The 15534-nt window shown below is 39.4% G+C and overlaps 1 protein-coding gene across 2 annotated transcripts in view; it reads left to right on the top strand.

The window, feature by feature from the left end:
- LOC129853983 (uncharacterized) overlaps nucleotides 1-15534 on the top strand; it is a 65628-nt gene that overhangs the window by 41171 nt on the left and 8923 nt on the right. The window contains exon 2 of one of the 2 annotated variants that reach the window (XM_055920568.1): nucleotides 311-520. The exons of the other annotated variant lie outside the window; for it this stretch is intronic. Coding sequence (XP_055776543.1) covers nucleotides 311-520 — 210 coding nt within the window. The remainder of the gene's footprint in view (nucleotides 1-310; nucleotides 521-15534) is intronic. 2 annotated transcript variants of the gene reach the window in all.

Here is a 15534-nt window from a genome sequence, read left to right as displayed (position 1 = left end):
TGTTCCCGGACCAGGAGGCAGAAGTCAGAGTGCCTTCAGCCTCGAGGTTCATCAGACGCTGTCGGCTTACGTGGAAGAAGGCACGTCTTAATCTTCTGCGTTCCTCTCAGCAGTACCAACTGAGAGTATGGCTCTCAACTAAGAACTTGCCATTACGGGTGGAGTCTCGCAAGCTGTCCCAGAGGTTCATCGGTCCCTTTAAGATTGCCAGGAGAGTCAATCCCGTTACTTTTCAGATCCCTTAAGATCAATCCAACATTTCACATTTCTTTATTAAAACCTGTTGTTTTTTCTCCCCTTATCCCGGCAGGCAGACCTCCCCCTCCGCCCTGTGTCATCGGTGGCCAGTCGGCTTATACCGTCCACCGGATACTGGATTCCCGCCAGGTGCAGCGGTCCTGGCAGTATCTGGTGGACTGGGAAGGCTACGGTCCCGAGGAGCGCTCCTGGGTTCCTGCCAAGGACATACTGGACCCTGACCTCCTTCGTCAGTTCAGGACCCTCCACCCTGAGAAGGCTGGTAGGAACGTCAGGAGCCGTTCCTAGGAGCCTTCCTTTTTCTTGCTCTAATTATTGTTTGCACCTGTAGGTTATTCCCTTGTTAGTATTTAACCTGTTTGGGCTGCAAGCCCGACGTCGGAACGAAATGACAACAGCTGCAGGGCGCGAAATTCAAAATCTATTTTTTTTAAATATTTAACTTTCACACATTAACAAGTCCAATACAGCATTTGAAAGATAAACATCTTGTGAATCCAGCCAACATGTCCGATTTTTTAAAATGTTTTACAGAGAAAACACCACATATATTTATGTTAGCTCACCACCAAATACAAAAGTGGACAGACACGTATGATTATGATTATGATGTATGAATTATGATTCAAGTAGCATGCACAAACCAACCGAACTAACCTAGAACCAACCTAAAGAACCTAGAAAAAACTACCTCAGATGACAGTCCTATAACATGTTACACAATAAATCTATGTTTTGTTCATAAAATGTGCATATTTTAGCTATAAATCAGTTTTATATTACTGCTCCCATCATTGCTACAGCATAGCTACAGTCTGAAATCACACGGGAGTAGCCAGAGAAAATACAGACACCAACGTCAACTACTAATTACACCTCATAAAACATTTCAGAAAAACATATGGTGGATAGCTAATGAAAGACAAATATCGTGTGAATAGAGCCAATATTTCCGATTTTTGAAGTGTTTTACAGCGAAAACACAATATATCGTTATATTAGCTAACAACATAAGCTAGCATACGGCAGCATTGATTCTAGTCAAGCGCTAGCATAGCACAGTTAGCACAGTTAGCATAGCACAGTTCGACAGATATATGAAAAAGCATCCCAAATTGGGTCCTTATCTTTGTTGATATTCCATCAGAATGTTGTAACGGGGTCCATTGTCCAGTAGAGTCTTTAGTTGGGTTCCAGAACGAAATATTTCCCTCTTTGGTTAGCAAGCCCAATGGCCGTGCGGCGCTAACTTCTCCTTCTTCAAAAAATTCTTCCAAAGCATCACGTCTAAAGTCCAGAATAAATTGCAATAATATAATTAAAGTATATTGAAAAAACATACTTTAGGATGATTTTGTGACATGTATCAAATAATATCGTAGTCAGAGATCATATTCACCTTTATCGAGCGTCTTCCAGGAGCCGAGTCCAGATTCTGCCTCCCGCCCGGAATTTTTTTTTAACTGCGCAGGTCTCACAAGAAGGTGTACTATTCAGTCTCTGGAAGAGATATTCGACTCCTTTCAACTCTCACTTCCGCATTACACCCAGATGAAGGCGTATGACGTGTTTCTACGGTCCTAAGTGTCATGACCTTTTATAGACAAGGTCTTAAAGAGAGACATCGCATTTTGGAAATCTCAATTCTGGATGGGAAATGGGCTGTAAAAATAGTTCTGTTCAACTTAGAGCAATAATTCAAACGTTTTTAGAAACTATAGACTGTTTTCTATCCAATAATAGTAAATATATGCATATTGGAATATCAAAAATTTCTTAAGAGGCCGTTTGAAAATGTGCGCATATTTTCCAGTTTTTTCAATATTCACCCTGCAGCCTGAAGAAGTTTTAACTTCTTATGGCTGCAGCCCGACGCCGGTACACTTATGACAACAGCCAGCTCAAAGTGTAGGGCGCGAAATTCAAAAGATATTTTTTTTTAAATATTTAACTTTCACACATTAACAAGTCCAAGACACCAGATGAAAGGTGCACATCTTGTGAATCAAGCCAACATGTCCGATTTTTAAAATGTTTTACAGGGAAGACACAATATGTAAATCTATTAGCTAACCACATTAGCAAAAGACACCAATATTCTTACTCCATCAGTTTATGACTCCATCAGCAGCTACCACAAATTCGGCCAAATAAAGATAAAAATAGCCACTAACCAAGAAACAACCTCATCAGATGACAGTCTGATAACATATTTATTGTATAGCATTTGTTTTTTTCGGGAAAATTTGCATATTTCAGGTATAAATCATAGTTTACATTTCAGCTACAATCAGAAATTGCACCGAAAGCAGCCATAATATTTACAGACACCAACGTCAAATACCTAATTACTCATCATAAAACATTTCTGAAAAATACATAGTGTACAGCAATTAGAAGACAGGCATCTTGTGATTCTAGACAATATTTCCGATTTATTAAATGTTTTACAGCGCAAACAAAATGTAGCGTGATATTAGCATAGCCACAATAGCCAGAAACACTTGGGCGCCCACGACCAGTCAACATGCACGACAGATATTAGAAATAGCATCATAAAATGTTTCTTACTTTTGGTGATCTTCCGTCAGAATGTTGGATAAGGTGTCCTTTGTCCAGAACAGTCGTTGTTTTGATCTGGAACGGCAAATATCCCTCTTCATTTAGCATGGGCACTTGCCAAGTGGGACGGATCACTCCAAAGTCAACAAAGTTAGAGAACGGAACACGGCAAAACTCCCGAAAAAATTTCAATAATCTGATTAAACTATATTGAAAAAACATACGTTACGATGATATGGTCACATGTATCAAATAAAATCAAAGCCGGAGATATTAGTCGTCCATAACGGCAGCCAAACAGAAGGCAAATCCAGGTGCCTCCTCGCGCTCTCCAGAAAACAGGAAATGGGTGACATGTCATACAAAGAGCTTGTATTCCACTTCAGACCAAGATAAACACTCAATTTCTTCTCTCACCGCCTCTTGACATCCAGGGGAAGGTCTATGAAGTGCATGTATACTAATACGTATCATGCCCATTTATAGGCAGGAAGTAGAACAGAGCCTCGATTTCAGACTTTCCACTTCCTGGTCATGAAGTTTGTGCCAAATGAGTTCTGTTTTACTCACAGATATAATTCAAACGGTTTTAGAAACTAGAGAGTGTTTTCTATCCAGTAGTAATAATAATATGCATATTGTACGAGCAAGAATTGAGTACGAGGCCGTTTGAAATGGGCACCTTTTATCTGGCTACTCAATACTGCCCCTGCAGCCCAAACAGGTTAACTTCTTATGGCTGCAGCCCGACGTCGGTACACTTATGACAACAGCCAGCTCAAAGTGCAGGGCGCGAAATTCAAAATATATTTTTTTTAAATATTAACTTTCACACATTAACAAGTCCAAGACACCAGATGAAAGGTACACATCTTGTGAATCAAGCCAATATGTCCGATTTTTAAAATGTTTTACAGGGAAGACACAATATGTAAATCTATTAGTTAACCACGTTAGCAAAAGACACCACTTTTTTTACTCCATCAGTTTTTTACTCCATCAGTAGCTATCACAAATTCGGCCAAATAAAGATATAAATAGCCACTAACCAAGAAACAACTTCATCAGATGACAGTCTGATAACATATTTATTGTATAGCATATGTTTTGTTAGAAAAATGTGCATATTTCAGGTATAAATCATAGTTTACATTGCAGCTACAGTCAGAAATTGCACCGAAAGCAGACAGAAAAATTACAGACACCAACGCCAAATAACTAAATACTCATCATAAAACATTTCTGAAAAATACATAGTGTACAGCAATTGAAAGACAGGCATCTTGTGATTCCAGACAATATTTCCGATTTATCAAGTGTTTTACAGCGAAAACACAATATAGCGTTTAATTAGCTTAGCACATTAGCAAACATAACAACAGCATTGATTCAAGGCAAAAATAGCGATAACGTATAAACCACCAAAATATATTAATTGTTTCACTAACCTTCTCAGAATTCTTCAGATGACAGTCCTGTAACATCATATTACACAATGCATATAGAGTTTGTTCGAAAATGTGCATATTTAGAGCTGAAATCAATGGTTACACCGTGTGCTAACTTAGCTACTTTTCCCCACTACGTCCGGATTTTTTCTGACACTTTTTCTGACACACATATTCTGACCAAATAACTATTCATAAACATAACTAAAAAATACATGTTGTATAGGAAATGATAGATCCATTAGTTCTTAACTTCTTATGGCTGCAAGGGGCAGCACTGAGTAACCTGAAAATAGGTGGCCATTTCAAATGGCCTCCTACTCAATTCTTGCTCGTATAATATGCATATTATCATTTCTGTTGGATAGAAAACACTCTCTAGTTTCTTAAACCGTTTGAATTATTTCTCTAAGTGAACCAGAACTCTTTCTGCAGCCCATTTCCTATCCGGAAGTGAGATTTCCAAATGCGAGGTCTCTTTGGGATTAAAGGTCAAAAACGAAAATAGAGCGCTAATTTAACTACTTCACGTCAAAGTAAATTAACCTGCTGTGTCAGGAAAAAAAGAACCTGCCATTTATATATCGTAATTTAACCTCTCTTGGGTAGGGGGCAGTATTTTCACGTCCAGATGAAAAGCATGCCCAGAGTAAACTGCCTGCTACTCAGGCCCAGATGCTAGGATATGCATTCTATTAGTGGATTTGGATAGAAACACTCTGAAGTTTATAAAACTGTTTGAATGATGTCTGTGAGTATAACAAAACTCAAATGGCAGGCAAAAACCTGAGAAAAAATCTAACCAGGAAGTAGGAAATCTGAGGTTTGTAGTTTTTCAACTCTTTGCTTATCCAAAATACAGTGGAAATGATGTCATATTGCATGTCCTACGGCTTCCAATAGATGTTAACAGTCTTTATAACCTTGTTTGATGCTTCTACTGTGAAGTGGGGGCGAATGAGAGGGGATTGAGTAAGGTCTCTCCCAGAGTGCCACGAGCTGACCATGCGCGTTCATGTGAGAGAGTTAGCTTGCGTTCCATTGCATTTCTGAAGACAAAGGAATTCTCCGGTTGGAACATTATTGAAGATGTATGTTAAAAACATCCTAAAAATTGATTCTATACATCGTTTGACATGTTTCTACAGACTGTAACGGAACTTTTTGACTTTTCGTCTACACCTAGCGTCATAAATTTTGATTACTGGGCTAAACGCGCTAACAAAAAGGAGGTATTTGGAAATAAATGATGGACTTCATAGAACAAAACAAACATTTATTGTGGAACTGGGATTCCTGGGAGTGCATTCTGATGAAGATCTACAAAGGTAAGTGAATATTTATAATGCTATTCTGACATCTGTTGACTCCACAACATGGCGGATATCTGTTTGGTTTGTGTTGGTCTCTGAGCGCTGTACTCAGATTATTGCATGGTGTGCTTTTTCCATTAAGTTTTTTTAAATCTGACACAACGGTTGCATTAAGGAGAAGTTTATCTAAAGTTCCATGCATAACACATGTATTTTGATCAACATTTATAATGAGTATTTCTATAAATTGATGTGGCTCTCTGCAAAATCACTGGATGTTTTGGAACTACTGAACATAACGCGCCAAAGTAAAATCAGATTTTAGGATATAAATATGAACTTTACAGAACAAAACATACATGTATTGTGTAACATGAAGTCCTATGAGTGTCATCTGATGACAATCATCAAAGGTTAGTGGTACATTTTATCTCTATTTCTGCTTTTTGTGACTCCTCTCTTTGACTGGAAAAATGGCTGTGTTTTTCTGTGACTTGGCTCTGACCTAACATAATCGTTTGGTGTGCTTTCGTCGTAAAGCCTTTTTGAAATCGGACACTGTAGCTGGATTAACAACAAGTGTATCTTTAAAATGGTGTAAAATACTTGTATGTTTGAGGAATTTTAATTATGGGATTTCTGTTGTTTCACTGGCTGTTGACGAGGTGAGACATTACGGTCCCACATACCCTAGAAAGGTTAAGAGAAATCGTACAATGTACAATTGGTGATGATCAATTCATTTAGTTTTTTCCCAAAAAAGTTACAGATCCAGTTGCGGCGTGTTCAGACGAATCCGTTAACCTGTTGGGGATGGGGGCGCTGTTTAGACTATTTATGCTAATGTGGCTAATTTTTTAAACGGCTTCCCACAAAATCCTTGATCGTACAATATGCATATTATTATTATTATTGGATAGAAAACAGTCTATAGTTTCTATAGGAGTTGAAATTTTGTCTCTAAGTGGAACAGAGCCCATTCTACAGCAATTTCCCTGACATGGAGTCAGATTTGAGAAACGTTGGCCACTTTTCTGAAGTCATTTAAACGGGCACTGTCGTTGCTATGACTATACGGACACTTCTTACGTCTTCCCCTGGATGCCTTTACGTGATGACGATTCCAACGGGCTCGATTGCTCGTTCACAGGCCCTACAAATGAAAAAAACCTTTAGCTAGCAAGTCTTTTCTTGCTGCGTAACGCGCGTGGAAGACACCGACCCTCTCCTGTTCCAAGCATTAGTTTAGCCTGTTATATTTCTCCGGTCATCTTTTCACTCGTTATAGGAGTTACAAACATCACAAAGTAGTTAATTTAAAGCGTTTTATAGCAATTTATATCCGTTTAGTGCGATTTTGGGACATTTATTTTTGCAACGATGTGAAAAGTTGGTCACGCTTTTCAGTTCATCCCGAACGTAGTTGACATTTCCACATGGCAAGAGGACAGCTTTCCACCAAAAGACGATTTCTCCCAAGAAAGGATCCTTTGCCCAAGATACTGATGGAAGAACAGCTCAAGGTAGGACATTTTTATTATGATAAATCGTGTTTCTGTCGAAACATTTTAGTGGCTTAGGACGCCATGTTTTTTGACGTAGCTTCGCTTGGCGCAAACTGTATTGAAAAGTAAGGATAAATTAAAAAATGTAATAACGCAATTGTATTAAGAATTAAATTGTCTATCAATCCCTGTCCACCCTATATTTTTTAGTCACGTTTATGAGTATTTATGTATAAGAGTAGATCACTGTCTAAGTGGCGCAAGGACGTTTTCTTTACCAGCTTGTCTACATTTCACATTGTCTAACCATGATTTTGGTGGCTAAATATAAACATTTTCGATCAAACTGTATATGCATGTTGTAATGTGATGTTACAGGAGTGTCATCGGAAGAATTCTGAGAAGGTTAGTGAAAAAATTAATATCTTTTGGCGATGTTGACTTTTATCGCTCACTTTGGCTAGAATCAATGCTGGGCTGCTAATTGCTATGTGCTAAGCTAATATAACGATTTATTGTGTTTTCGCTGTAAGACACTTAGAAAATCTGAAATATTGTCTGTATTCACAGGATCTGTGTCTTTCGATTCGTGTATGCTGTGTATTTTTACGAAATGTTTGATGATTAGTAGTTAGGTAAACACGTTGCTCATTGTAATTATTCTAGTCCATTTGTGATGGTGGGTGCAATTGTAAACTATGCCATCTACCTGAAATATGCACTTTTTTCTAACAAAACCTATCCCATACCATAAATATGTTATCAGACTGTCATCTAATGAGTTTTTTTGTTGGTTAGGGGCTATAAATATCTTAGTTTAGCCGAATTGGTGATGGCTACTGGTGTTGGTGGACAAATAAAAGATGGTGGAATATGCTAATGTGTTTTTAGGTAATAGATGTACATCTTTACATATTGTGTCTTCCCTGTAAAACATTTTAAAAATCGGAAATGTTGACTGGATTCATAAGATCTGTGTCTTTCATTAGCTGTATTGGACTTTAATGTGTGAAAGTTAAATATTTTAAAAAAATATTTTTTTTGAATTTCGCGGCACTGGTTTTTCAGTGGGGGGGGGGGGGGAGTGCCGCTAGCGGCACGCTGATCCTAGACAGGTTAACACAGTGTCCAAAGAAGGGCCAGAAGTATACAGAATGGTGTCGTCTGCGTAGAGGTGGATCAGAGACTCATCAGCAGCAAGAGCGATACATCATTGATGTATACAGAGAAGAGAGTCGGTCCAAGAATTGAACCCTGTGGCACCCCCATAGAGACTGCCAGAGGCCCGGACAACAGGCCCTCCGATTTGACACACTGAACTCTATCAGAGAAGTAGTTGGTGAACCAGGCGAGGCAATCCTTTGAGAAACCAAGGCTATCGATTCTTCCGATGAGGATGTGGTGATTGACAGAGTCGAAGCCTTGGCCAGGTCAATGAATACGGCTGCACAGTATTGTTTCTTATCGATGGCGGTTAAGATATCGTTTAGGACCTTGAGCGTGGCTGAGGTGCACCCATGACCAGCTCTGAAACCAGATTGCATAGCGGAGAAGGTATGGTGGGATTCGAAATGGTCAGTAATCTGTTTGTTGACTTGGCTTCGAAGACCTTAGTAAGGCAGGGTAGGATAGATATAGGTCTGTAGCAGGTTGGGTCAAGAGTGTCCCCCCCTTTGAAGAGGGGGAGGACCGCAGCTGCTTTCCAATGTTTGGGAATCTCAGACGACACAAAAGAGAGGTTGAACAGGCTAGTAATAGGGGTTGCAACAATTTCAGCAGATCATTTTAGAAAGAACGAGTCCAGATTGTCTAGCCCGGCTGATTTGTAGGGGTCCAGATTTTGGAGAAGGAGAAATGGGGAAGGCTTGGGCGAGTTGCTGTGGGGGGTGCAGTGCTGTTGACCAGGGTAGGGGTAGCCAGGTGGAAAGCATGGCCAGCCGTAGAAAAATGCTTATTGAAATTCTCAAATATAGTGGATTTATCGATGGTGACAGTGTTTCCTTTCTTCAGTGCAGTGGGCAGCTGGGAGGAGGTGTTCTTATTCTCCATGGACTTTACAGTGTCCCAGAACCTTTTTGAGTTTGCGTTGCAGGAAGCAAATTTCTGCTTGAAAAAGCTAGCCTTGGCTATTCTAACTGCCTGTTTATATTGGTTTCTAGCTTCCCTGAAAAGTTGCATATCACGGGGGCTGTTCGATGCTAATGCAGAGCGCCATAGGATGTTTTTGTGTTGGTTAAGGGCAGTCGGGTCTGGAGAGAACCAAAGGCTATATCTGTTCCTGGTTCTAAATTTCTTGAATGGGGCATGCTTATTTAAGATGGTGAGGAAGGCATTTAAAAAGAATAACCAGGCATCTTCTACTAACGGGATGAGATCAATATCCTTCCAGGATACACCGGCCAGGTCGATTAGAAAGGCCTGTTCGCTGAAGTGTTTCAGGGAGCATTTGACAGTGATGAGTGGAGGTCGTTTGACCGCTGACCCATTACGATTGCAGGCAATGAGGCAGTGATCGCTGAGATCTTGGTTGAAAACAGCAGAGATGTATTTAGAGGGCAAGTTGGTTAAGATGATATCTATGAGGGTGCCCGTGTTTACGGCTTTGGGGTGGTACCTGGTAGGTTCATTAAAAATTTGTGTGAGATTGAGAGCATGAAGCTTAGATTGTAGGATGGCTGGGGTGTTAAGGAGAGGCATGCTTAGTCGAGTGATCATAAGGGTCCAGTGAGTAGTGAGGTTGGGGGGGTAACGACGATTCAGACAGCTAGCCAGGCCATCGGTAGCAAACTAGCAGAGGATGGAGGGTCTGTTTTTAACCTCCTCGGCAAATGGACATAACACCCTGATTTGGCACTATCAATACTTTCATATTGCATTTGGACATTTCTTATGGCATTTGGCAATGGTTCACTGACTTTGAATTCGACTTTTGACTTCCTATGAAATCATATTGCAAATGGACAAAACATCCCATTTGGACATTGTTCACTGACTTTTGGGTTTGGAAACCGACTTCCTATGATCATACATGGAAAATGGACATAACACCCTGATTTGGCACTATCAATACTTTCATATTGCATTTGGACATTTCTTATGGCATTTGGCAATGGTTCACTGACTTTTGAATTCGACTTTTGACTTCCTATGAAATCAATATTGCAAATGGACAAAACATATGCCTTATGAACAAGTAAAGAAAATATTACAATAAAATATGACAAAAGTATGTTCATACAGTTCTTATACATGCATAATTGACAACAAAAGAAATCGAAAGAATTTCGAAAAACGGTCCAGAAAGCACTTTAAGGGGGTGATAAGTTTTAGAATTTTTTTTTCAAATTTTCCAAATTTGACCCTTGGGTCTTGACTAGATGTGCATTTGCAATATGAAAATTTACCGTGGAGTGAGCTCGCTATCTATTGGATTTTTGCTGTGTGACACTTGGCATTTGCCATATGGCATTTGCAATAAGTTTTGAATGAAACGACGTCCATTTGAGTGGTGTTGTACATCGTGTATATGTTTCGTACGGTGCCAATAAGTTCCCATTCATTTTTGTCTATTTCAGGGGGGTATTCCCTTACTTAGAATATCTGAACAGCATGGGATATTAGGTGAGAAGTACATCTCCAATAAGAATCCCTATTGTAAACTCGCTAGGGAGATGACAAACTAGGGTATTGAATTCAGATAAAATGATTATAGATTTTGTAATTATTATAAAGATATACTTTCCCCATGCATTAAATTAAACTGAAATAATAAATGATTCCACCAATGCAACAGACATAAGGTTCAAGATCTGTACCACATCAAAATAAATACAAATAATAAACCCATGAGTCGTGCACAACCCATGTCCAAATTACTTGCAAGCTTGCGTAAACCATTGGTGCGCGTTGGAGCTCAAAAAAATTACGGAAAATACAGAAAGTCTCAAAGTACCACACATTGGTGGTTACTCACTACTCGTAGATATTTCCTACGTAACATATAGCAGTTCTGTGCAGGTGTCCTCACAAAATCCACAGCAAACACAGCTATCAATGCAGCCAGTTGTCACGACTCCGACCGAGGCAGGCTCCCCTTCCCGTTCGGGTGGCGCTCGGCGGTCGTCGTCACCGGCCTATTAGCTGCCACTGATTCTTTTCTCCCCCTCCTTATGTGTTTATTGGTTACACCTGTTTTGTGTCTGTAATTAGTTGGGCTTTATTAGTCAGCTAGCCCGCCCGTTTCTTTGTGCGGGATTGTTTATTGTAAGCCTGGTGGTTTGTTACAGACAGACGTGTTTGTGTATGTTCGTATATTTAGTGCTGGACTGTTTTCGTTCCCCGTGTCTGGGGCAGTTTATTTTGAGCACCCAGTGTTGAGTGGGGTGGCCGAGGTTCATCGTGTTGCATTAAAAGAACATTCTATCGAACTCTCTGTTTTCCTGCGCCTGACTTCACACTCCGACACCCAGTACCTTACACCAGTACTCCGTAGCAGCAACAGACATCGCATGGAAACCTGAACTCATCGATCATCCTCAAGCAATTCTCTCCAGCCCTCACACGATGCTAGGCTAACCTTGAGGGTGTCGAATGTCTCCACAATGCGAAGACAGCTTCAGTCTACAATAGGTATTTCTTAACAAAATAATAATGTTCTCTTATAAAAATAAAATCAGGATTTCCCTTCAAAACTACTAGGTATGTCTTTCTTCTCTAGTTTTTCTTCACCAACACCGCTAACGTGTCTCCTCTCTCTTTTTTCAACGTCTCTCTCTATATTTTTTCCCCCAGGCCTCCTGTTAACCTGTCTAGGATGAGGGTGCCGCTAGCGGCACTCCCCCCCCACCCCCACTGAAAAACCAGTGCCGCGAAATTCAAAAAAAATATTTTTTTTAAATATTTAACTTTCACACATTAAAGTCCAATACAGCTAATGAAAGACACAGATCTTGTGAATCCAGCCAACATGTCCGATTTTTTAAATGTTTTACAGGGAAGACACAATATGTAAAGATGTACATCTATTACCTAAAAACACATTAGCATAATCCACCATCTTTTATTTGTCCACCAACACCAGTAGCTATCACCAATTCGGCTAAACTAAGATATTTATAGCACCTAACCAAGAAAAAAACTCATCAGATGACAGTCTGATAACATATTTATGGTATGGGATAGGTTTTGTTAGAAAAAAGTGCATATTTCAGGTAGATGGCATAGGTTACAATTGCACCCACCGTCACAAATGGACTAGAAAAACTACATAGAGCAACGTGTTTACCTACTTACTAATCATCAAACATTTCGTAAAAATACACAGCATACACTAATCGAAAGACACAGATCCTGTGAATACAGACAATATTTCAGATTTTCTAAGTGTCTTACAGCGAAAACACAATAAATCGTTATATTAGCATAGCACATAGCACATAGCAGCCCAGCATTGATTCTAGCCAAAGTGAGCGATAACGTCAACATCGCCAAAATATATTAATTTTTTCACTAACCTTCTCAGAATTCTTCAGATGACACTCCTGTAACATCATATTACACAATCCATATAGAGTTTGATCGAAAATGTTTATATTTAGCCACCAAAATCATGGTTAGACAATGTGAAATGTAGCCCAGCTGGTGAGAAAATGTCCGTGCGCCATATTAGACAGTGATCTACTCTTATACATAAATACTCATAAACGTGACTAAAAAATATAGGGTGGACAGGGATTGATAGACAATTTAATTCTTAATACAATCGCGGAATTACATTTTTTAAATTATCCTTACTTTTCAATACAGTTTGCGCCAAGCGAAGCTACGTCAAAAAACATGGCGTCCTAAGCCACTAACATTTTTCGACAGAAACACGATTTATCATAATAACAATGTCCTACTTTGAGCTGTTCTTCCATCAGTATCTTGGGCAAAGGATCCTTTCTTGGTTCTAATCGTCTTTTGGTGGAAAGCTGTCCTCTTGCCATGTGGAAATGCCAACTGCGTTCGGGATGAACTGGAAGCGTGCCCAGCAATTCACAGCGTTTCAGAAATAAATGTCCCAAAATCGCACTAAACGGATATAAATTGCTATAAAACGCTTTAAATTAACTACCTTATGATGTTTTTAACTCCCATAACGAGTAGAAACATGACCAGAGTAATATTACTCCCTCCACTAATGCTTGGAACAAGTGCGGGTCGATGTCCTCCAGGCGCATTACGCAGCAAGAAAAGAGTTCCTAGCTACAGGGTTTTTTAATTTGTAGTGCCTGTGAACGCGCAATCGACCCCATTCAAATCGTCATCACGTAAAGGCATCCAGGGGAAGACGTAAGCAGTGTCCGTATACTCATAGCAATAACTGCGGCCTTTTAACTGACTCCAGATCAGGGGCCAACATTTCTGAAATCTGACTCCATGTCAGGGAAATTGCTGTAGAATGGGTTCTGTTCCACTTAGAGACAAAATTTCAACTCCTATAGAAACTATAGACTGTTTTCTATCCAATAATAATAATAATATGCATATTGTACGATCAAGAATTTTGTGGGAAGCCGTTTCAAAAATTACACGAGTAGCATAAATAGTGACAACAGCGCCCCCATCCTCAACAGGTTAACCTCTCTGGGTTATGTGGGACGCTTGCGTCCCACTTGGCCAATAGCCAGGGAAAATGTAGAGCGCCAAATTTAAAAAAACGATCATTAAATCACACATATAAGATACCAAATTAAAGATACACTCGTTGTGAATCCAGCCAACATGTCAGATTTCAAATAGGCTTTTCGGCGAAAGCATACGATGCTATTATCTGAGCATAGCACTTATAGTAAACAAAAGAGAGAAAACATTTCAACCCAGTAGGCGCGACACAAAACGTAGAAATAAAAATATAATTCATGCCTTACCTTTGACGAGCTTCTGTTGTTGGCACTCCAATATGTCCCATAAACATCACAAATGGTCCTTTTGTTTGATTAATTCCGTCGATATACTTCCAAAATGTCAATTTATTTGGAGCGTCTGATCCAGAAAAACACCGGTTCCAACTTGCTCAAACATGGCGACAAAATATATCAAAGGTTACCTGTAAACTTTGCCAAAAAATGTCAAACTACTTTTGTAATATAACTTTAGGTATTTTTTAACGTTAATAATCTCTAAAAATGAAGACGGGATGATCTGTGTTCAATACAGGACTAAAACGAAATGTTGCATGCCTTCTGTTTGATTGAAGCGTATGTACAGGACACCTGGAGTGCCTTGACTTCAAGATGGCTGTATTTCTTCATTACACAAAGGAATAACCTCAACCTATTTCTCATGACTGTTGACATCTAGTGGAAGCGGTAGGAACTGCAAGCAATTTGCTTAGAAATCTGGTTTCCCAATGAAAAGGCATTGAAAAGACAGTGACCTCAAACAAAAAAGTCTGAATGGTTTGTCCTCTTGGTTTTGCCTGCTAAATAAGTTCTGTTATACTCACAGACATGATTCAAACAGGTTTAGAAACTTCAGAGTGTTTTCTTTCCAAATCTAATATGCTAATAATATGCATATCTTATCTCCTGGGGATGAGTAACTGGCAGTTGAATTTGGGTATGCTTTTCATCCAAACGTGAAAATGCTGCCCCCTACCCTAGAGAAGTTAACAGATCTAATCTATTATATTCTCCTACATTAATTTCACATTTCCACAAACTTCAAAGTGTTTCCTTTCAAATGGTATCAAGAATATGCATATCCTTGCTTCAGGTCCTGAGCTACTGGCAGTTCGATTTGGGTACGTCAATTTATGCAAACATTTTTAAAAATGGTCTGTGTTCACATCAATGCTTAAACCACATCAAGGGATGCCTTTGAGGTCTGGAAAAAAAATCTAAGAAACTTAGGCTTTTGAGTGTAGTTGCCTTGCTGGGATTTGGCCGCCAATGGAATGGGTAGAGTAAAAGGCCAGCAACACTCCGTATTATTGAGAGCCCCATGAAATGACACCATATATACATTCTACAGAACTTACTGAGTATTCCCTACAATACTATTACTGCTGCACGCAGAATATTTATTGCTCTAAGCCAATATGTATACCTCCACATTGGGGGCATTTATTTGACCTTGGAACATGTTTTAAAACCCACATTTAATGCAAATATCACATAAATATGAACTAATATGAATCATTATTAATATTTAGACAATTATTTTTCATATCTCATGAATGGTTATTGACACTTTTCTACTATTACGTGGGGGACTTTCATTTTGAAGTACCTTTTTAGTGTTGCTGAGGAGACGCTGTTCATGCGGATTGAAGAAGAACCTGAAGTACTTTTGTATTGTTGCTGACTAGACGCAGGCTGGTGACCAGCACATGGTTTAGGAGCAACGACGGTCGTAATGCGCTAGCATTTGACTGATCTTGTCCACACATGAGAATTGGGTGGA

The sequence above is a fragment of the Salvelinus fontinalis genome, chromosome 4 (assembly GCF_029448725.1).
Source record: "Salvelinus fontinalis isolate EN_2023a chromosome 4, ASM2944872v1, whole genome shotgun sequence".
Classification (NCBI taxonomy): domain Eukaryota; kingdom Metazoa; phylum Chordata; class Actinopteri; order Salmoniformes; family Salmonidae; genus Salvelinus; species Salvelinus fontinalis.
Note: the sequence above shows the minus strand (reverse complement) of the source record. Positions and strands in the feature narration are given on the sequence as shown.